The sequence below is a fragment of the Mustela erminea genome, chromosome 10 (genome assembly GCF_009829155.1).
Source record: "Mustela erminea isolate mMusErm1 chromosome 10, mMusErm1.Pri, whole genome shotgun sequence".
Lineage (NCBI taxonomy): Eukaryota > Metazoa > Chordata > Mammalia > Carnivora > Mustelidae > Mustela > Mustela erminea.
Window position 1 is genome coordinate 98,853,972 of NC_045623.1, and position 22,362 is coordinate 98,876,333.

At 46.2% G+C, this 22,362-nt stretch overlaps 1 protein-coding gene across 3 annotated transcripts in view; it reads right to left on the reverse strand.

Moving 5' to 3' along the window:
* Nucleotides 1-424: 424 nt before the first annotated feature.
* The window catches only part of DNAJC16 (DnaJ heat shock protein family (Hsp40) member C16), a 34,641-nt gene continuing 12,703 nt past the window's right edge, over nt 425-22,362 (reverse strand). For all 3 annotated transcript variants that reach the window (XM_032361685.1, XM_032361684.1, XM_032361686.1), the window contains 11 exons: nt 20,057-20,241; nt 18,029-18,133; nt 17,185-17,343; nt 8,158-8,288; nt 6,603-6,786; nt 5,538-5,720; nt 5,315-5,391; nt 3,827-3,907; nt 3,623-3,721; nt 2,882-3,052; nt 425-2,414 (listed from right to left, as the gene is read on the reverse strand). In XM_032361685.1, the coding sequence (XP_032217576.1) occupies nt 2,015-2,414; nt 2,882-3,052; nt 3,623-3,721; nt 3,827-3,907; nt 5,315-5,391; nt 5,538-5,720; nt 6,603-6,786; nt 8,158-8,288; nt 17,185-17,343; nt 18,029-18,133; nt 20,057-20,241 (1,775 nt within the window). In that variant the 3' untranslated portion in view covers nt 425-2,014. The remainder of the gene's footprint in view (nt 2,415-2,881; nt 3,053-3,622; nt 3,722-3,826; nt 3,908-5,314; nt 5,392-5,537; nt 5,721-6,602; nt 6,787-8,157; nt 8,289-17,184; nt 17,344-18,028; nt 18,134-20,056; nt 20,242-22,362) is intronic.

Here is a 22,362-nt window from a genome sequence, read left to right on the forward strand (position 1 = left end):
ATAATTTTTGGACTGAAAAATTCACCGGGAATGTTTTTAATTCTCTCTATTCTCACTTTCCTTTCTTCATACAAATGGAGGGTGCAGCTTTCTGTCTAAAGGTGCTTTTTATTTTAATGAGAAACATTTTTAAAAGGAACAAATCTGGGGAGGTTTTGGTTTTCAGAATTAAGGTCACGGATTCCTCCCATTGGTACCAGAAATAAAAAACCCACCACTGAACCAGAACACAACTCACACCAGCGACTTGGCCATAAAAGACCCAGAAAATAAATTTTGAGGCTGGTGCATCAAGGAACCAAATGAATCCCTTAATCACGCCTGCCTGGGCCAGGTGCCAGGAGACAAAGCGACCAGAGTAAGCATCTGATTTTTAGAGGATCATGTTGGGGGGAAAAAAAAAGCCTGGCAGTGATTTTTTTTCTTTTTCTTTTTTTTAAATAAAGCTATAGACTCCATGGAAACAACAGGAATTCCTGGGCTTCAGTAATTTATTACTTGCTACTGTAGCTCAGTGTTCGAATTATTCAGGATCCAAATGGCTTAGTTTAAATTAGCACTGATGATTAAAGAAATACTAACTGAGTCAACGTCCTATCACTGATTCTGATACTTCGCTTTACAAAAGGACAATCTGCTTTGACATCTGAACTGGTCGCTCTCTAAGGCTGTTCAAACTCCACTGGCGGTTTTGGCACCCTACCCCCCCCCAAATGCAAACTCTCTAACTGGCGGGTGTGGTCCACTGCACACTGGGGCTCTGGAAGCCGGGGTGCTGGCAGGAGGGCACACCGTGTTACTGGTGAAGCAGTTGTGAGTTAAGAGTGAAAGCAACTGAGAAACCACAATATAGGCCAGAAGCTCAAAGGAAGCCTTTTGCCAAAAAGGATTCTAGAACAAGTCTTTGCTCACTCGTCACAAAAGAGGGCTCAAAGTTACAGGACTTTTGGGGGTAACAGTGTTCAAAATACATTGTTGAGAAATCTTTAAGTTCCTTGATACAAAGACATGTCTGGTATTTTACTAAAGAGACACCCCAGAGGGAAGAGGTTCCTGGAGCCTGACGCCTGTCAGGCGGGCATAAGGTAGGTGTCTTGAATTTAACATCTACTGGCTTATAGCAGCTTATCTCTATGTCCAGAGAACGAGACTACAAATTATGGCTCCTAAGATTCATACCCTAAAACTGACAGAGGCAGAAAGGCTTGTGAGACAGACACGGAAATGGCTCAAAGTCATTACAGTACTTCTTGCCGTGCGGATCCCTCCCTGGCTACACTGAGCACCGGGGAGGCGGCCGATGGGGACACCCCAAGGGGTCACTTCTGTCACTGCTCAGCCCTCCCTTCTCCTGTCTCGGGAAGAAAACCAAACTCACATGCAGGACCCCCAATTGCCCCTAGCCTTGTAAAACCATGGCTGACAAGCTGCTGCAGGGGGATACCCCCCAAATACACTTTTAGCCACTGACTACCGGAAAAAGGACCAAATGTGAGATTGCTTGGAAACAGGCCTCTTTCAGGATGCAGGGCCTAGAAGCTGCTGTGTGGGCTGTCCGTCCCACCGATACCAGCATGCGCCGGGGCGGAAGCACAGCGGGGGTGGGGGAGTAGGGGACCCGACCAGCGCTGCAGGCTCGAGGGGTTCCATCAGGCCCTGCTGCTGCCTGGAGCCCTGTGCTTCTCCCCCAGCACAGAGACAGGACTGGGAGGGCAGTGTGAGCACAGGGCAGGGATGACAAAGGAAGAGGGGACGAGCAGTCTACTTTAAATAGTGCGGCATTCGAACGACGGGGAAAAACCCAAAGCAAAATATTTTGATCTAGGGGATTCAACTTGAGGTGTTTTTCACTCCTAGGTTAGAACAGGACAAAGGAAAGATTCTTCTAGCCATTGTTCCGGAAGAATAATCTAGAATCTATTCTCTGTCCATGGTGGTAGGTGGAGTCCTGAAAAGACCTGTTCCCAAGGGCCTATTAAAAAGCCCGAAGAGTTAAAGTCTCTCTTGAGCTCCCTCAGTCTAGCTCAGGCCATGATGGGATATAAAACCTCTGTAAGGAGCCTTCAAGCAGGCGCTCCATCCATAAGGACAACTTGCTCAATTTCCCTTTGATGGGCCTGGGTCCAAGGCCACAGGAAGATTTCCCTCGAGATTCGCCCAGGTGGAGGGAAGAGTCAAAGTCGCTGCAGGACCCCATGGCCTCCTCCTCTTCCACTGCTTTCTGGGGCTTGAAGAGGCAGAAGTACTTCTTGTGGCCGTTCAGAGCCAGCACGTAGCCCGTGTAGTCGCGCTCCATGAAATGCTTGTCGTACTGGTTGGGGATCGGGGCTGCGTCCTGTGCAAACTCAAGCAAGTACTCCAGCCACTCTCTGTGTTTATCCAGACTCAGGAAGGAGAAGTGCAGGCAGCTGCTCCTGGTGGAAGGACACAGCACGTTGAGTGCACAGCCCGGCACCCCGAACCGCGGGGAACACGAACATCTTTTCAGATCTCAAATACTAGGAGGGACGCTGTGTGTCGGACGGAGCCCCAATCTGGGAAGAATGGAGGACTCCTGTGGGACGTGAGGGGGTCTGCGACGGCTGTCAGAGTCCGCTCCGGGCCCCGTGCTGGGTGCCACCGCATGACTCTCAGTGCCTGGCTTCAGGAAAACACACGAGAGCTAGAGGACAGAGTTCCCTGAAATGCTCAGGGAAGAAGGCAACCTCCTTTGTTCGGAAGCACCAGGACAGAAGTCGAGGGGAGAAGACCCCTCGCGATGGCTTAGGTTTCTGGGCTCAAAAGGTCACGGCTGACATCTCATTGCATGCATGAAGCCCCTCATGGTCAAAGAGGAAAGGACGACCGTGTCCTCGGTCCCCTCCTTCCCACAAGCGCTTACCCAGTGAACGTGTAGACCTCCAAAGCGAATTTCTGCAGGAGGCTGGTCTTGGTGGAATTGGACAGGATGAGGACCACGTTCATGTGGCCTGGCCTCAGGCGGACCAGGTTACTGGTGTAGGTTACATCCGTGAGCTCAGTTACCTCCACGAAGCCTTTTTTAGGAATCTTGCTGTGGAGAAATAGCAAGGAATTAAGACGGTCTCAGGACAGGGGAATGCCATTACTTTGAAAAGAAACAACAAGAAGAAAATGCTACGTTCCAACCAGACTAGGGATGCCATTTAATGTTCTGGAGCCTGACACGTCGGCAGGATGGGGACGGTCCCCGCTTGGTGGGGCTGGGCCTACAGAGGGCCGTTCAGATGCTGCGGTGCGGCTGGCGGAGAAGTGGCTTTAGGACAGGGCGAAGGGGAGCTGCATGGTTACGGTGACACAGGCTTCCCTGCTTCTGGGTCATCCAGCAACTCGGACCTGCTTTGCTTCCTGTCCCCATTATCATGTTTGAGACTGAGGGCCTGGAGGCACGGAGTAGCATCGAAGTAGGTCCTGTGTCTAAAGGCCTCGGGGGTTTCAGTAAACACTACCCAGCAGCTGACTCTTCCCTAAATTCCCATCTCACACACGAGGGGGGGACCCAGAGAGCCGACAGACACTAGGTACTCGAACACCGCGCTCTCGGACTGCGGCCTGTGGCTCTCCTGCCTGGCAGGGGTGGGTTTGGTGTCCTGTTCAGAGAAACCTGCTGTTTTCTTTGGTGAAGCTTGGCTCGGTCTTCCCGGCCTTCTCGTGGGCCTCCTCTTTGTCTGGAGGGTTGGATTCTCGTTCATCGTTTGAGTCACTAAAGTAAGAAAAAAGGAGTTTTAGGAAAGAAACAGTACACACACCCCCGAGGTTTGGGGCTCAGCCTTGAGAAATCGGGCTGGGAAGCCACGGAGCCATTTACCTGAAAGCCTGAACGATGACGGTGCCGAAGAGGATGAAGAGGGCAGAGAAGACCAGGGACAGGAGAGGCATCATTTCCCGCCTGAAACGGAGTTAACAAACTCTGGTCAGCCCCAGATGGGCTGCGGAGCTCTGCCCAGGAATGATACTGGGTTTCTTTTCCGTGGCTCAGGCAAAACCAAAAAAAAACCCCAAACCAAAAGGCTTTCATATCAATAAACACGTTATGGTTTCATACAAGTAAGGTTTTTTTTGGGGGGGGGGGGAGGGTGAGCATGGGGGTGGGGAAAACGAGATTTTCCCTCACCGTTTTAATTCAGATTGCTTATTCTAAGAGTCTGATTATCTTGTTTCAATAGAATAAGGTGTGTGCTTGGTAAGTTCCGCAGAAGGAAGTGACAGGATTTATGCTGTGAACGTGGAAGAACATTCTGATGTCAAGGGTGTTGACTAGAAAGTCTGTGGAAATGTTTCCCTTACTTTGATTATTATTATTTTCCCCGGCTGGAATAATTCAGCCGTGGCCCAGAGGGGTGGAGGAGGAAGAAAATGTTGACCTTTCACGACGTTCCCTAGGACGTGCTCTAAAATTTTATTCACTCACAAACACTCCTCAAAGGCCCGCCATTTTTCAGGAGCTGTGCCAGGTGCCAGGAATCACAAACATGAATGAGATGCGGTTCTGCCCTTCAGGAGCTCACGGTGTTATTGGGGATGGGAGTGGGAGAGCCCTTCCTTCTCTGGTTAACTCACTGACTGGCTTGTACAACTCTACACAGGCCTCCACGTGTGTTGGGCCCTGGGCTGGGCACCAGGGGTGCACCGATGTAGAGGACAGGCCCAGTGGTTAAGGGGCAATCAGCAAACACACACAAAAAACAAGAGGGGGCAATCAGCAAATACGTATCCCTCTGCTTGCTGCTCTCTGTCAAATGAATAAATGAAATCTTTATTTATCTTTTTTTTTTTTAAGATTTTATTTATTTAACAGACAGAGATCACAAGTAGGCAGAGGGAGACAGAGAGAGAGGGGGAAGCAGGCTCCCTGCTGAGCAGAGAGCCCGATGCGGGGCTTGATCCCAGGACTCTGGGATCATGACCTGAGCCAAAGGCAGAGGCTTTAGCCCACTGAGCCACCCAGGAGCCCCAAAATCTTTATTTATCTTTAAAAAGACTTTATTTTAGTTTGACAGAGAGAGAGCACACTATCAAGGGGAGTGGGAGCCAGATATGGGACTCAATCCCAGGACTCTGGGATCATGATGAGAGCCGAAGGCAGAGGCTTAATAACTGAGCCCCCCAGGTGCCCCGATAAATAAAATCTTAAAAAAAAAAAAAGATAAAGGGAACAGTCGTTGAAAACATGTAAAGATTCTTCCACTTGCCTGTATTGAGTATACACTGGAATCAAAGAAAGACAGATTCAAGAGAAAAACAGTGGTTCTGCTATCGATGGAGAAAAAGAACTTTCATCTAGCAATACTCCTACCAGTTGTTGTGAAATATGCTGTCCCAGCAGTCTGAGATGTAGTCAGAAGCAGAGTAGACCCACCGGAGGAGAAAGATCTAAGGACAGAGAAAATGTGGGATGGTAAGGACTGAGCCCCCGAGCCTGGGGCAGAGAGGTCCTCACCCAACACAGCATGCGGCCTGCCTCTGCTCTGGCTCTGGGAGCCCTGCCCGGTGCCCCCCCTCCTGGGCTACATGCTTACAGGCGCAAGCTCGTCCGTCAGGTCCGGGAGTACAGCTTCGGAGGACAGCAGAGCCGGGTCTCTGCGCAGCTGGTCGAGGTAGCCCAAGAGTGTGAACTTATCGCTCTCACTCCCTGTCCAGGGAGCCTCCAGCGTTTTATACACCACCCTTCCTCCCGTGGTGCGCCTCTCCAAGATAGACACCTAGGGGAAAAGGCCGGAAACCATTACAAGTCTTGAAGTTTGTTGGCTTTTTTTTTTTCTCAAGGAGGACAGTAGAAAGGATCCAGTGAAGGCAGCGATAAGCTTGAACAGGAATATGGCTGGGTATAAAGTACGTGCACGAGATTCATGTTCTTTCTGACAACGGACACCATGTTTATGGTGACCTTCCAAAGTTTCTGCTGAAAGTTAAAGCTCTTTCTTGTGAGTAGACTTTTTCCTGTAACTTCTGACTTAAAAGTGTAATAAGGAACTTTGAGTGTTTTAGAACGATTTTCCATTATTACCAAAACGATGACAAAGACAGGGAAGAATTTCCTGCTTCTGTAGAGTGATGACAAAGGAGGGAAGGGAAGACAGATCAATTAAAATGAAGTGAGAGAGGCACGAGGAGGGAGACTTTACTGCCTAAGGAAGCCTAAGGAAGATTTTACAAACTAGGTATTCTATTTTTTTTTTTTTTTCCCAAGTAGTGGACGTGGACCCCAACACAGGGCTTGAACTCAAGACCCCGAGATCAAGAGCTGGACACTTAACCAACTGAGATACCCAGGTGTCCCTTACAAACTAGGTATTCTAAGACTACACCTGTCATGGGGAAAAAAAAATTATTGAAAAGAACTGATTGCTCTTGAACCTTTACTCATAAGAAAGACGTTTTCTGGGAAGATCTAATGCTGAAAATCTAAGAGGTGAAATCACTAGGGTAAAAAAGACTGTTTCAAGAGTAGGCTTTCGAAACAGGTTCAGAGGTTTCTGGATTTCTTGCAATCTGTATTCAAAACTGTCAAAGAAGGGAGAAACAGAGGTCAGGTGCCACAAGTGTGTCAAGAGCTCGGACTACGAAGAGAATCCATGACTCACCGCTGATTTTCCTTGAAACATATCACTGTCTGGTAGTAAGGTGTTGGCAAACTCCTGCTGCCGATTGCTGTAGACGTGCACGAATCTCACTGTGTCTTGTGTGTTTGCCAAGGCAAAGGACAGGAAAGCCTCAAAGGGTTTACTCAGCTTGGTAGCCTCGGGGGTCAGTAAAACCACACAGTACCTGCACAACGACAGAAGAGAAGACTTTATAATCCATCTCCAAGGCTGAGGCTAGAACAAGAGAAGGTGAAGAAGAGGCTCGCTCGTTTTACAGAAGCGAATACATTTTACTAATGGAAGCTGTACGTCAGAAGTCTCTAATGAGAGACGGTTTCCAAGTCATCAGTGACCTGCTTCTCTTCTAGACTGGTGACAGCTTCCCCAAACCAAACGTTATCACACTTGGGAATTTCTTTTGTGGCAAAGGCCTCTGAATCCTTCCAGAAGCTGGCTGTTCAAGTGTCTCCACAACAGGCAGAGCTGGTCAGATCTGTCTTGGGCCATTAGCCGGATTGCACAGGAGCACGTCACCTCTCAGAGGTGAGCAAAGACCCGAACGGGCTGAGCCATATGGTGAGAAAGGGGTCAGGGTATTCCAGGCAGAGAGAACCTCAAGTGCAAAGACCCCTGGATGGGGAGAGACTGGACCCAGCACACAGTTCCAGGAAGACCACTGGCTGCTGTGTGGAGAACCGCCTGGACGGCACAAGAGGGGAAGAGAACGGAACGGAAGCAGAGCCTGGCTGGGAGGCTAGCATGGGGTCTCCAGAGGTGGCGGTGGTAAAAAAGGTGAGAAGTGAACGGATCTGGGATCGTTTCTGAAAGCCGCGTACACAATCTTTGAGTCCATGAAATTCTTCTTTCTATCGAATTCAAGTCTTTCTTCTCCCTTAGTCTTATAAAGGAATCAGAAATATCTGGAAACACAGGGAAGTTCTCCCATTTTAAACAATATTGGCATTGTATTTTCAAACACGATGACTAGAATGTTTTCCTTCCTTCCATACCTAGACACGTTGCATGATGAAAAAGTCCTACATTTAAAGCCACTAACTGATTAATCTGAAAGGGTTCTAATAAATATTTCCTTTGTGTTTCTAGACCTTTTAGATACTCTGTATGAATAAGTATGCCTCAGCCTTCCCACTCCCAGCTAATTCTCTCAACATTTCCTCAGTGTCCTTCACTTTCCGAAAGTTAGTGTTTTCCCAGCCCCCTACCCTAGGCCTCCCAAGGCGCACTCTGCATGGAACCTTCTATTGGAAACAGCGACATGTTCATATCCAGACTTCTTCAGAGGGACCCAGGCTCTCCCTGACAGCTGGCTAAAGTCTACTCACCCTTCTGGCCTTAGCTAAAGGGTTATGAATGAGGGAGATCTTCTCTGACGCCCCCTGGGGCCTGGCTGGCACCCTGGATACTTGTATACCCCACTACTAACATAAAGAGTTAAGTTCTGACATCACAGGTAGAGGTTTAACTGCCCAGTAGAGAAGTGTGACATGTCCCCTCTCCTGCGGCGAAAAGCAGAGGCAGAGCCTGGCATCCTTACTTCCTCTGTCGGTGAGACCGCTTCACGGGGCAGAGCTCATGGAAGAACTTCTGGCTGGTGAGCCTGGCTGCCAGCAGATACTTGTTTTGGGTGATGAAGTCGTCGATGACCTGTTTCTTCATACCTCGGGCCTGCAGAAAAACCAAGAAACAGTTGATTTTTATACCCTTTTAGCACTGCAAATGGGCTTTACTCAAAGCTTAAAAAAATGTGGCTGACCCATGATACTTTAACAGCGGTGTATGGTGACAGATAGTAGCCACACTCATGGTGAGCACAGCATACAGAGAAGGTGAATCACTCTCTTGTATACGTGAAACTAATGTCACACTGTATGTAAACTATACTCAAGGAAAAAAATTATTAAAAAAAAAAAAAAAGAACTGGAAAAAGAACTGACCCGGGTTAAATTATACATCAAACAAGACAGAGCTGTGTGAGTAAATAAACATTGGTGATCTATTTCAACAGTTCAGGGCTGGAAACAACAGAGCTATTTCAGGTCAAGGGAAAATCAAGTGCCCTTTCCAATGAAGTATTTTTGTATATGGTTATATGCTGGCAGATTTAAAGAGCCCCCCCTTTTTTTAATTTGACAGAGATCACAAGTAGGCAGAGAGGCAGGCAGAGAGAGAGAGGAGGAAGCAGGCTCCCCACTGAGCAGAGAGCCCAATGCGGGGCTCGATCCCAGGACCCTGAGATCATGACCTGAGCTGAAGGCAGAGGCTTTAACCCACTGAGTCACCCAGGCACCCCTTTTAAAAAGATTTTTAAATAGGCTCCACACTCAATGTCTGGACTCACAGCCCTGAGACTCAGAGTCACATACTCTACCAACTCAGCCAGCCACGTGCCCCTAACAGGTCATTCTGAATTCCAGGCAAACTGATTTTGCTTTAAGATGGAGAACAAACTGAACAATTAAAAATAAACTCCAAAGTGACAAAGTATAAAAGGCAGACTATAAAACTATATCATGGCCACTTTGTTATCACTAATTTTTGTGCATTTTGGAGGACTGAAATTATACATTCAGCAGGTTGTCTGACCACAACCTAGAAATCCATATAAAATGTCAACAAGAATATCTATCTCTACATGTTAAGGAACACACACAAATCACCTACTTATCTAAGAAGAGCCTACCAGATATTGGGAAAATACTCTGAATTTTTTAAATAAGTATTTATTTATTTGAGAGAGAGAGAGGGAGAGAAACAGAATGAGTGGGAGGGGCAGAAAGAGAGGGAGAGAGACTCTCAAGCAGATTCCCCACTGAGCGTGGAGCCCGATGCAGGCCTCAATCTCATGACCCTGAGATCATGAGCTGAGCCAAGACACTTAACCAACTGTGCCACCCAGATGCCCCGTGAATCTAAATGACTCAGGAAAGTACTGTTTATAAACCCTGGGGTGCAGATAAAGCCATACTTAGAGGGTAATGTTACAACGAATAAAACAGAAAAGAAATTAATGACCTAGATGCCCAATCAAGAAGTTAAAAAAAAAAAAAAAGAAAGGAACAGCAAAAAATATGAAAGGGAAAAGAAGGACATAATAAAGATAAAAACAGAGATCCACAGGGTGCCTGGATGGCTCAGTGGGTTAAAGCCTCTGCCTTCAGCTCGGGTCATGATCCCGGGGTCCTGGAACTGAGACCCGCATTAGGCTCTCTGCTCAGCAGGAAGCCTGCATCCTCCTCTCCCTCTGCCTGCCTCTCTGCCTACTTGGGATCTGTCAAATAAATAAATAAAATCTTAAAAAAAAAAAATAGAGATCCACAAAGCAAAACAAACATAGAAAAAGGAAAAGAAGTAAAGAATTAATAAAGCCAAAGCTGGTTCTTTGGAAGAGCTAATAAAATGGACAAACCTCTGGTAAAACCCATCACGCAAATGAGGAAGCACAAAAAACCACTACTAAGGGTGACAAGGAGGAATCACCAGCTATGTTGTAAAAGTTAAAAGAAAAAGTCACTTAAATTCAAAAATTTAGAGGAGATAGAAAATTTTCTAGAAAAATACAGCAGTATCTGAAAAAATAGAAAGCTTAAACAGTTGCGTAACCGTTAAAGAAGGTGAACCGGCGGCAGTCAGAGATCCTTCCTTAAACACCAACTCAAGGCCCAGATGGTGTCACAGATGGCTTTGATGAAACTTTCAAGAGGACAATCCAATCTTACATAAAGTCTTCCTGAGAATAGAAAAAGGGACAACGCTCCCACCTCACTTCAGGAAGCAAAGCCTCACACAGGCATCAGGAGAAAGAAAAGTCAGAAGTCAACCTCATTTCTGAACACAAAGGCAAAAATCCTCAACAAAATATTAGCAAACTGAACCCAGCAATACGTTGAAAGCATAATACAAATCGTGATCTTGTTGGACTTATCTTGATGAACTCAGGTTTAACTTTAGAAAATGAATTAATGTATTTAGCACATTTTAGAAGAGGAAAGAATAAAGAAAGAAGAAAAATCAGGATAATCTCAATGGCTGGAAATGGAAATGAAAAAATGGAAATGGAAAAATCCATCTGATAAGCACTAATACCGTTCAGGTCAGCAGTAAATAGAAGGGAACTTCCGTGACCTGATGAGGGTGGCTACAGAAAGCCTTCTGCAAGCACCATACTGGGGACATGGAGATCAAGAACAAGGATGCCCTCATCACTACATTTCCTTTTTTTTTAAGATTCTATTTGTTGGTTGGTTGGTTGATTGGTTGATTTATTTATTCGGGTGAGGGGAGAGAGAGAACGTGCATGCTCGCACATGATGGGGAAGGGGAGTAAAAGGAGAGGGAGAGAGAGAATCTCCAGCACACTCCCTGCCGAGCGTGGAGCCTGACGCGGGGCTGGATCCCAGGACCCTGGGATCATGACCTGAGCCAAAATCAAGAGTCAGAGGCTCAACCGACTGAGCTACCCAGGCCCTCCCTCCATCACTACATTTCTTTCTTCCTTTTCTTTCTTTCTTTCTCTCTCTCTTTCGTTTTTTCTTTCTTTCAAGATTTTACTTATTTGAGAGAGAGAATGAGAGAGAGCACAGAGGGAGAGGCAGAGGGAGGAGACTCCCCCTGAGCACACAGACCGAGTGGGGCTGGATCCCAGGCACCTGGGATGATGACTTGAGCCGAAGGCAGGCACTTTTTTTTTTTTTAAAGAGATTTTATTTATTTATTTGACATACAGAGATCACAAGCAGGCAGAGAGAGAGGAGAAAGCAGGCTTTCCGAGGAGCAGAGAGCTGGATGTGGGGCTCGATCCCAGGACCCTGGGATCATGACCTGAGCTGAAGGCAGAGGCTTTAACCCACTGAGCCACCCAGGCGCCCCCGAAGGCAGACACTTAACTGACTGAGCCACCCAGGCGCCCCTACTACCTTTCTATTCCATGTCGCACCAGAGGTCACCAATAAAGTAAGAGAAAGAAAGAAATAAGGGCTGAATAAAAAAGAAATAAAACTGCCATTAATCTCATATGATATGACTGTGTATTTAGCAAGCCCAAAAGATGGTACAGATAAATTATTTCAATCAGGAAGAGAGTTTAGCAAGGTTGTTAGACACAAAGTCAGTGTTTAAAAATCAGTTGTCTTGGGGTTCCTGGGTAGCTCAGTTGGTTGAGCATCTGACAATTGGTTTCAGCCCAGGCCATGATCTCAGGGTTGTAGGTTCCAGCCTGTAGGGCTCTGTGCTCAGCCACGAGTCTGCTGGTGATTTCCTCCCTCTCCCCCTGCTTCTCCCCCAACTCATAAGCACACTCTAAAAATTAATCTTTAAAAAATCAATTGTATGGGGCGCCTGGGTGGCTCAGTGGGTTAAGCCTCTGCTTTCAGCTCAGGTCACAGTCTCAGGGTCCTGGGATCAAGACCTGCATCGGGCTCTCTGCTCAGCAGGGAGCCTGCTTCCCTCTCTCTCTCTGCCTGCCTCTCTGCCTACTTGTGATCTCTGTCTGTCAGATAAAAAATAAAATGAAATAAATCCCTGTTACTGCCTCATCAAGGGCATTAAGCAGTAAGTTATAGGTTTTTTTTTTTTTTAAGATTGATTTATTTATTTGACAGAGATCACAAGTAGGCAGGGGGTGGGGGAAGCAGGCTCCCTGCTGAGCAGAGAGGCCGGTGCAGGGCTCAATCCTCGATCTCAGGACCCTGAGACCATGACCTGAGCTGAAAGCAGAGGCTTAACCCACTGAGCCACCCAGGCGTCCCTTTCTGTTTGTTTTTATGGTGAGTGCTTAGGAGTGAAAAACAGCTGCTTACTGGTGGTCTGGGTCCCATGCCTGGGTTTACGCACTGGGCTGTGACTTGGCTGGTGCACTGGACTGCGCACGGGGCCGCACATGGGGCCGTGCTCTGGCAGTTTCACCCACTATGGCTCTCGTACCATCAGCGTAAGTGTCAACACAGAGCAAAAGGACAAATTACGTCTTTATGTTATTATGAAGACTGTTCTGATCTCACAGACTTCTCACCCTCACCCCAGGGGCTGTGAACCTGTGCAAACTGCTGTCCTAGAGAAACCCAGATAGACTGAGATACACATGTTCATGGAAACATGGCTCCTAAAGCCCCCAAATGCCCATCCGGGGAAGAAAGAATCAAGAAATTAGCACGTGGCCATAAATCCTGCAGACGCAACACAACACATTCAGCAGCGCGCCACAAAACAAGGGGGACCGCCAGCGTCACCTACTATGTGACCTGCCATGGGGCGGCGCCGATTTCAGACCCACAGGAACAAACTGGAAAAGCATCCATTGTGCCAGTAATTTTTTTTTTTAGAGAGCATGAGAGCGAGCCTGTGTGTGTGCACAGGAGGACGGAGGCACAGAGGGCTACGAAGAATCTTCAACAGGCTCTACCCACAGCACCGAGATGGGTGCGGGGCTCGATCTCACAACCCTGAGATCATGACCTGAGGCGAAATCAAGAGTCGGATGCTTAACCGACTGAGCCCCCCAGGCGCCCCTGTGCCAGTAATTCTGTAAATGTATCTGAGTTACAACTTCCCCCAAGGGACCAATGAATCATTCTCAAGAGGAAAAGCTATTCCTGAAAAGCAATTTCCGAAGTCTTCATAGATAAATCCTGAATTGAGAAGTTCTTTTCCTTTCTTCATTGCCGGCATGTTTTCTTCCTGACTCTCTCAGCTCCTCGGCGGCCACGAGCAGGGCAACGCCTTTTTAACTGCCTGAGGTTGCCCAGAAATCTGTCCTTGGCCCCCTCCTCCCCTCACCGACTACCAATGCCTGGCAGATGGCTTGCCACTGGGGACTTCTGCCTCTCACCACTCACTGAGGAGCTACAGACCTCCCTCCCCAGCCCACTAAGACCTGGATCCCTACACCCCACTGTCCGGGGGACACCATCCCTCAGACTTCCTGTAGGCCGCTCACGTTCTGTACATCCACAGCTGAATCCATTACCTTCTTCTAAACCTGCCCTTCTCTCCTCACTGTGCCCTTACCCCATCTGGTTCTGCCTCACGCCAGGTCCTTCCCGGAGTCCCAGCCTCAAGGGCCCTTGCCCTATGTTCACATCGGAGTGAGTCACCCAGGCTGGTGAATGGAAATTGCCTTCAGGCCTCTCTCCTCCGATGGAGTCGTGAGGACAGAGACTAACTCTGGATGTCAGAGCTCCTCTGTATTCCCTCCACAACAGGCAGGCAACAAAATGTTTAAGGAGTGAATGAAATAAGCGATTTTTTAGAACTTCTCATTCTAGCTTCCTTTAAGAGAGGATGAGTCAGAGGCTTCCTACTGCTTTAAAAAAAAAATTATATATATATATATATATATATATATATATATATATATATATATATATATATATATATATATGTATGTATGTCTGGCTCAGTTGGTAGAGTATGCTGACTCCTGATCTGAGGGTAGCAGGTTCAAGCCCCATGTTTGGTGTAGAGATTATGTGGAAAAAAAATTTTAGGAAAAAAAAACAACCAAAAAAAAAAAAATTAAAAATAACATTAAAGAAATAAAGTAATACATGTCCACAAAAGGGATTTTTGAAAACCCAAGTATTAGGATAATATGTAATTTTGCCATCAAGAGATGCATTTATTTCCAGCTTTCTCCTACGGGCACGCACGCGCACGCACACGCACACACAGGTCACAAAATCGAGATCAGTGTTTAGGCGTGTCTAGAATTGACATCTACTGAGATCCTTCAGTCTGTGCTATGTCTACTTCAAGTTTCATTCTCTTACAGACCTCATCTAAGTGATTCTGTCTGCGTTATTAGTTCACTACTGTGGAACTCGGGTCTGAGATGACCAGGGAGAGGGTTCAGACCTGCTACAGACTTGTGCCTCAATTTTGTCTCCTGTTTGCCCCTTTCAACCTTATGTGATGAAAACTGTCCCCATCAGTAAGTGTTCTAGAACTGCCGTTTTTTGTTTTTTTTTTTTAAGATTTTTTATTTATCTGACAGACAGAGATCAAAAGTAGGCAGAGAGGCAGGCAGAGAGAGAGGAAGAAGCAGGCGCCCCACTGAGCAGAGAGCCCGATACGAGGCTCGATCCCAGGACCCCGGGATCATGACCTGAGCCGAAGGCAGAGGCTTTAACCCACTGAGCCACCCAGGCGCCCCTAGAACTGCCGTTTTAATGGCTCAACGGCTATATAGTAGTCCGTTTGGTGTATACCAGTAATTAGCCTACTGTTGGATACTTCTATTTTTCCCCCCAGTGAAACTGGTTACAAATGATAATGTCTCTATAATTTTGGCCTGAATTCCTTTTCCCTGAGGACAGATTCCTAAAAAGTAATCTCATCTCCCTTAGGTCTTTACGCAAGCCGCCTCTTAGTGAGGCCTTTCTCGGTCATTCTGCTTTAAAATATGGGAACTGCTCTCCCAACTCCCCACTCCCTTCTCCTGCTTTGTTTTTCCTCTCAGCGCTTCTCCCCTTACGACAGGCCACCATGGAGTAATGTTATGCCCATTTTCTGTCCTACCGCTAGAACAGGGGGTAGACCTTGGAACAAGGAATTGAGGTGACTTTGTTCAGGGCTTTGTCCCCAGCGCAGGGCAGTGTTTGGCCCATACGAGGTACTCAGGAGTACTCTTTTGGCGAATGAATCCAGGCAATTGGCCTATTATCACCTAATTGCTTTTCTGAAAACTTCTGAAGCTTCCTCCAGCTCCGCAAAAGGCTGCCTGTTCAACTATCTTCTCTTTGAAAATCTTTAACAACGTGATGGGAGAAGAAAATGTTAAACTGGCTTTTCTTAGTCAGATTTAATTTTTAAAAGTGATTATTAGTCACCTGAGTCTCTTCTCAGAATTTTATTCATATTCTCAGCCTACCCTGCTTGGGAAATTTTATTAAAATTTTTTAAAATTGAGGTGAAATTCACATAACATAAAATTAACTATTTAAAATATCACTCCGTGGCATTTTGTACATTCACAGTGTTGTGTAACAATCACCTCTCTCTAGTCCCAAACATTTCCATCACCCCAAAAGAAAACTCTATACCCATTAAGCAATCACTTTTGGGAAGTTTTGTGTTGATCTCTTTGATTAGAAGAAGCTCATGAGAAATTAAAGATAGTCTTTTTTAGATCGGTTGTAAGTATTTCCCTTAGCTTATTGTTTAACTTAAAATTTTTGAAGTATTGGGGTGCCTGGGTGGCTCAGTGGGTTAAGCCACTGCCTTCAGCTCAGGTCATGATCTCAGGGTCCTGGGATCGAGTCCCGCATCGGGCTCTCTGCTCAGCAGGGAGCCTGCTTCCTCCTCTCTCTCTGTCTGCCTCTCTGCCTGCTTGTGATCTCTCTCTGTCAAATAAATAAATAAAATCTTTAAAAAAAATTTTTTTGAAGTATTTACATATAAATTTTAAACTTACACACAAATTAAGATTTTCCAACAAGATTTTCAGCCCTTATCTTTTTTATTTTTAAAGATTTCATTTATTTATTTGACAGAGAGACAGCGACAGAGGGAACACAAGCAGGGGGCGTGGGAGGGGGAGAAGCAGGCTTCCCGCTGAGCAGGGAGCCCGATGTGGGGCTCCATTCCAGGACCCTGGGACCATGGCCCGAGCCCAAGGACAGAGACACCCAGGTGCCCTGAACCCTTCTTTACCTTAAGATCAGATATTCACTTTTATGTTCTCTGAGTTAGTTTACTATGGTTTTCTTTCATTCCTTTTTGTTGTTTTATATTTAATTTTTAAATTTATTTTTGTAATTTATTTTAGAATAAGATTACTGATTCTCTGACAGGATCATTTTAGAGATAAAAGGTGATGACTTTCTTATTTTATTGAAAAAAGTTTTTTAAAGATTTTATTTATTCCTTTGACAGAATGAAACGAAGCGAGAGAGGGAGCACAAGCAGGGGGAGCGGGAGAGGGAGAAGCAGACTCTCCACGGAGCAGGGAGCCCGACGCGGGGCTCGATCCCAGGACTCCAGAATCATGACCTGAGCCAAAGGCAGACGCTTAACGACGGAGCCACCCAGCCACCCCTAAAGATTTATTTTTAACTAATCTTTATACCTAATGTGGGTCTTGAACCTACAACCCCGAGACAGAGGAGAGTCACATGCTCTATGTCTAAGTCAACTGGGTGCCCCTCTTATTTATTTTACTTTTGTGGCAAAATATATAATAAGAATGGACCATTTTAACCCTTTCCAAGTCGTAATTCTGTGGCATTTAGTACATTCACACTGTTGCGCGGCTGTCACAGCCATCCACCTTCTGAATCTTTTTATCTTCCCAAGTGGAAACTGTCTTCATGAAACACTAACTCCCCTATCTTCTTCCCTCAGCCCGGGGCACCAACCCCGTCTTATTTTCTGCCCAGAGATTATTTTTTGAGTAAAACAGACCCAAATTGGATAAAAACCAAATTTGTTTTTAAATTTCATGCCTCTGAAGGAAGAAATGAAAAACGAATTTCTCCTTCTCACTGGCTCTGTTCAGTATTGCTGTTTATTTCTAAAGGCCCAAGACACAATGTGAGTGCGACCGCAAGCCAGGGCGACTCCCACGTACCTGGATAACGTCTGCAGGCTTGTTTATGTGTTCTTTAAAGATCAAGATGGTGGGGGCATAGACGTTGACATTGTACTGTCTTGTCATCTCTTCGGCCCCTCTCAGACCGACGTGTACATATCCAAATGACAAATAATCTTTGTATGCAAAAGCAGTCAACTGTTTGGGTGTAAGAGAGAGGAAGAAACTAAACTGGTGGCAGGATCACACAAACCAAGACAGACCCGATCACACCACGGGTGGAGACGATTCCTAACTTGTACAGCCCCACTCGGGCTGCTAGTGCCCTTGAAGGAATTCTAGAGCATTTCACGCCTGAAAACTGTACCCAGAAAGCTAAACACAGTGAATTTTTTTTTTTTCACCGATGGAGAAAAATATTCAGTTTCCTGAGATAGACACTGGGTTGGAGGAGGCATGGAGTGTTTGAGGAATTACCTCAATTATGGAAGACGGCGGGGAGGGTGCGAACAGTTAGGCGGGACACTTTGCTCTCCCATCTCATGTCACAGGGCTAACGGGGGCGGGGGGAGGAGCCAGAAGTGCTGTGGAGGGTCACCGTGGGCACAGGTTATACAACCTCTCAGAGCTTCGGTATCTTGGGTCTATAAAACAGGGATGCTGTCTATACCCCTGGGCTCTTCCGAAGATCCTGGGCTAGTATGTGTGTGGAACGCACTCGCACGGTAATGGCATCAGGACATGCTCAGTGCACGGTGGTTAAGGCAAATTTCTGGTCTTCACACATTTCTCTTTGGGTAAGCTCTTACTCACAAAAAGGAAAAGCAGCCCACAAGTCCTTCCACCAAAAAAAGGGCAAACCTTCCCCCAGCACCTAATATACCTTGTACAGCAGCGGTACGCCGGGCATCTGGTCAAACAGAAGCACGTGAGGCTTATTCTCTTGCTGCCAGCCAGAGAGGAATCGGACGTAATTTTTATTTGTAACCTTAAATGGAAGAGAGGAAGTTGGTTTCAGTAGTCAGTTCCCAACAAGTGCATTATATAGTCAAGAGGTAATGAAACAAAATCAATTAAGTGTAAGACCCTGTTTCATAAGAAATAAAAAATGCAGGGGCACCTGGGTGGCTCAGTGGGTTAAAGCCTCTGCCTCAGCTCAGGTTATAGTCTCAGGGTCCTAGGATCGAGCCCCGCATCGGGCTCTCTGCTCAGCGGGGAGCCTGCTTCCCCCCCACCTGCCTGCCTCTCTGTCTACTTGTGATCTCTATCAAATAAATAAATAAAATCTTTAAAAAAAAAGAAATAGAAAATGCAGACTACTATCTTTTTGTCTTTGTTTGACTAAAATGGTTTAAAAAGAATAGTTACTGATTTCATCTTTTCATGTTCCCAGTCCTACAGACTGAAATCAACAATCTTTTCTGGAATAATTACTGGGTATGTTATTAAAAAAATCAAGCTTCTGAATTATAGACATGTTTCTTAATCTGTTACAGACTGTCTTGATTCATCTGTTAACCTGTGGAAGAGAATGCCGTTGATTCCTCTTTTAAAACGACTTAAAAGAATAAGGGGACCCACTTAGTCTATACATTACACGATTTCATCTATTACCCCGTGAATTGGTACTGTTGTGCTTCCTTGTTTATGGCTGAAATAATCCTACTGAGAATATAAAAAACATGGATAAATAAAAATTTTTCCTAGTTAAAGGTTTATCTTTCCATTCCGCTTCCACAATGATCTCCAGTAAACCTCAATCTGGTCGTTTCACTCTCAGCTCAGCCCCCTCCAGTGGTGCCAGCACCTGCAAACGACGCCCGAGTTCCTGACCAGGGCGGCTGGGCTCTCAAGAGGCCCTGGCAGGGAGATGCCAGTAAACCCGCTCCTGCTCACTGGTGACTACCTCACACAGAGCTGTTTCACGTCCTGGACCTCTGTCTGCCTGCAACTCATTCCCTTTCTCTGCTTACCTGGCGAACTTTGTGCCGGGACTGTTTCTGCCAAGAAGCCTTTCCCAGCTCTCTTGGGCAGCCTCTCGGCAGATCAGATGGAAATAATCACCAACTAGACTGGGAGCTCCTTGAAGAGTCCTCAACATTAGAGTGACTGGCAGAGAACAGGTATTTCATAAATGTTTGAGGACCCATTCAGACAACCTGTGATGGTTCTGGGAGCCTCCAACAAGTATTTCTTCTGTGGATAATAATCCTGGCGGGACAGTCTATGCATAGTGCATGTGGAAATAAGATGGAATTGTTGGTATGTTCGCTCTCTCTGGTATAGTTAAAGGAATGAATTGCTAAAACAAACAAGAATTCTGTTCTAGCTCCTTTGATCCCTAATCTAAGATCCTGGAGGAAAAATGCTTCTTAACTATAAAGATAAACTAGTGTGTGCTCTTTGTGCCTGGTTTCTTTAGTGCAATTCTTGTTTGTGAAATTGACTCATCCTTGCCTTACGCTAAGTTCTGAAAAGTTGCAAAAATGTTTGACTTCGTGAAATCTTGTGTTTTCCACAGATGTGACTGTTAAATATACAGTCAAATGTAACCTAATTCGAATCCTTTCATAAGACAAATACCTTCAAATGAAAAAACACATGAGTCAGAAAGAAATCTTTCATCCCATGTTGTTGATCTAATTTTTGGTTTAGAAAATGAGAGTCGCTGTCACTTCAGCTCAGATCCCCACCACTGTCAAAGTGTGTCCAGTGGTTACTAACAGGAATGGAGTCTCTCTGTCTTTCGCCCTATTTCAATTTTCAGTCTCCTACAGATTTTGTTGACATGATTTCGGCTGAGTGATTAACACACGACCTTGCCCTCGGGTCTGAGATGACCACAGACAGAGGTCAGGGCTGCCAGCGGTCCCAGGCACCTGGTAAATCTACTGTTCCGCCAGGTACTTACTTTCTCCACCAAGTTCCCTGGAAGAAGATTCTCTACAAACTGTCGCAGGTTCTCGCGGACGACCGCGTTATGGAAGAAGGAGATTTTCCCATTTATGATTCCCAGGATGGAGGGAGTGCTGTGTGCTCCCAGGTGATGGGCCAGGCGTCTCTCGTACCCAGCATGGACCACGCCGATTCCTACACCTGCAAAGTGTGGAAGACCTACATGAGGCTTGTTTATGCCCCCGTGGTAGATGAAGGAATGCTGCTAAGTGATGTTTTTGGTGTGCAGTTGAAATCTTGACCTAGGAGGGGAGGATATCTTTCCCAATAGACCGATGAGCATTTTTTTTTTCATTGCTGATATTCTAAATCGGTTCAGTTGTATTACTGCAGAATAATCTGGCAATATTTAAGAGCTACAAATCTTTGTATCCTTCAGTCCTGTTATTTCAAATTTTTGGAGATTGTGAGAAAATACTTCAAAAGAAAAGAAAGCAGTCTGCTCACAGTGCTTCTATTCACAAGGAAAAAGACCTATAAACAATCCAAGGGTTCAACAACTTGGCAATGGTTGAAAAAATAACTATGATTTATCAAGAGAAGTCTTCTCACTCTTCAGATAAATTTTCCATTTTATATAAATTAATTTGTAGAGACAGATATTAGAAAGTATACATTCTCAAAAAGAGAAAGAAATTAAGTTAAAATCACTCAGAAGTCAAATCCCATATAATACTGTTAATAATCTGGTATCTATCTGTACCTTTTCTTACATAAACACGTGTGTGGACACACAACTTATATAAAAAACAAAACAGGGGCATCTGATACTCATTTCACTTAATGCTCGAGTAACTTCCTTGTTCCTTCCTCTAACCACGGTATCTGGCAAGCTAGGTCCTCTGCCAGACACCAAGGTATATGAAATATTCTTAGCCAGCAAAGGACGAGTCCTCTCTTGGATGCCCAACAGACTTCTCAAGCTTAACATTTCCCAAAGCGCACTCCGGCTCTCCTCCCCCAGGCCCATCCCACGCAGGCCTCCCCTGGTCACCCACAGGGCTCCTTCCCTCCTATCCCTTGCACGGAAGACCCGAGTCATCTTCTACCTCTCGCCGCTCACACCCCACGTCCAATCTGTCAGCAAGTGCTGTTGGCTTCGTTTCCAAAACGCGCCAGGAATCTGTTTGTCTCCACTTCCTTTAGGTTCTTCTCTGAGTCACCATCTCTCTTCCCTGGTTGTGCAACACCCACCCAAGGTTACTGTCTCTCCTGGTCTCCCCGTGGCCTGTTCTCAACATACTAAGCACACTGTCTCCTCTAACACATAAACACAGATCATGGCACGCCTCTGTCCAAACCCTGCAAAGACTTCCCGTTTCACTCAGAGTAAAGGCTGATCTACATGAAGGGCAACAGGCCCTTTATTATTTGGTCCCTGGTCCCTTCTGACCTCCCTTTCCTCCAGCTCCTCCTCACTTACACTGCTTCAGCACCCAGCATCCTTCTCTTCCGTAAACATGCTGCATGTTCCTGCCTCAGGGCCCTGGCACTGGCTGTTCCTTCCGCCTGCACTGCGTGCCTCCCCGGCATCTCTTGAACTGGGTCCCTCCTTTGCTAACTCCAAGCCCTTCTCCATGAGGCCCACCCGGCTACCATGTCTGAACCTCCCCCCACCACACACGGGATCGCCCTCAACCCGATCACTTTCCTTTTCCACAGCACTTCCCACCTTCTAACAACTCACACACTTTGCTTTTTTCTGTCACTTGCTTGTTGTCTGCCTGCCCCTGCTAGGACGTAAGGCAGGGAGCCTGGTTCGGTTCACGGATGTATCCCAAGCACCAGGCCAGAGCGTGGCACGCAGTGGGAGCTCACGGAAACCGCGCCATCAGTCTGTCTGAATACTGAAGTTGCTTTTGGCTTTCACTATTACAAGGAATATTTTAATGGGTATCCTTGTATACCTTTGTGTACAAATCTTTGTGCACATTATCTTTGTGCACATGTGTGACTTCCTAATTAAATTCCAAACATGGGGGTGCCTGGGTGGCTCAGTGGGTTAAAGCCTCTGCCTTCGGCTCAGGTCATGAGCTCAGGGTCGTGAGATTGAGCTCCGTATCGGGATCCACGCTCAGTGAGGCGTCTGCGTGAGGTTCTCTCTCCCTCCCTCTTCCCCTGTTCACACTCACACTCTCTATCTCTCTAAAATAAATAAATGAATCTTTACAAAAAAATCAATGAGAGAGGCGCCTGGGTGGCTCAGTGGGTTAAGCCTCTGCCTTCGGCTCAGGTCATGATCTCAGGGTCCTGGGATCAAGC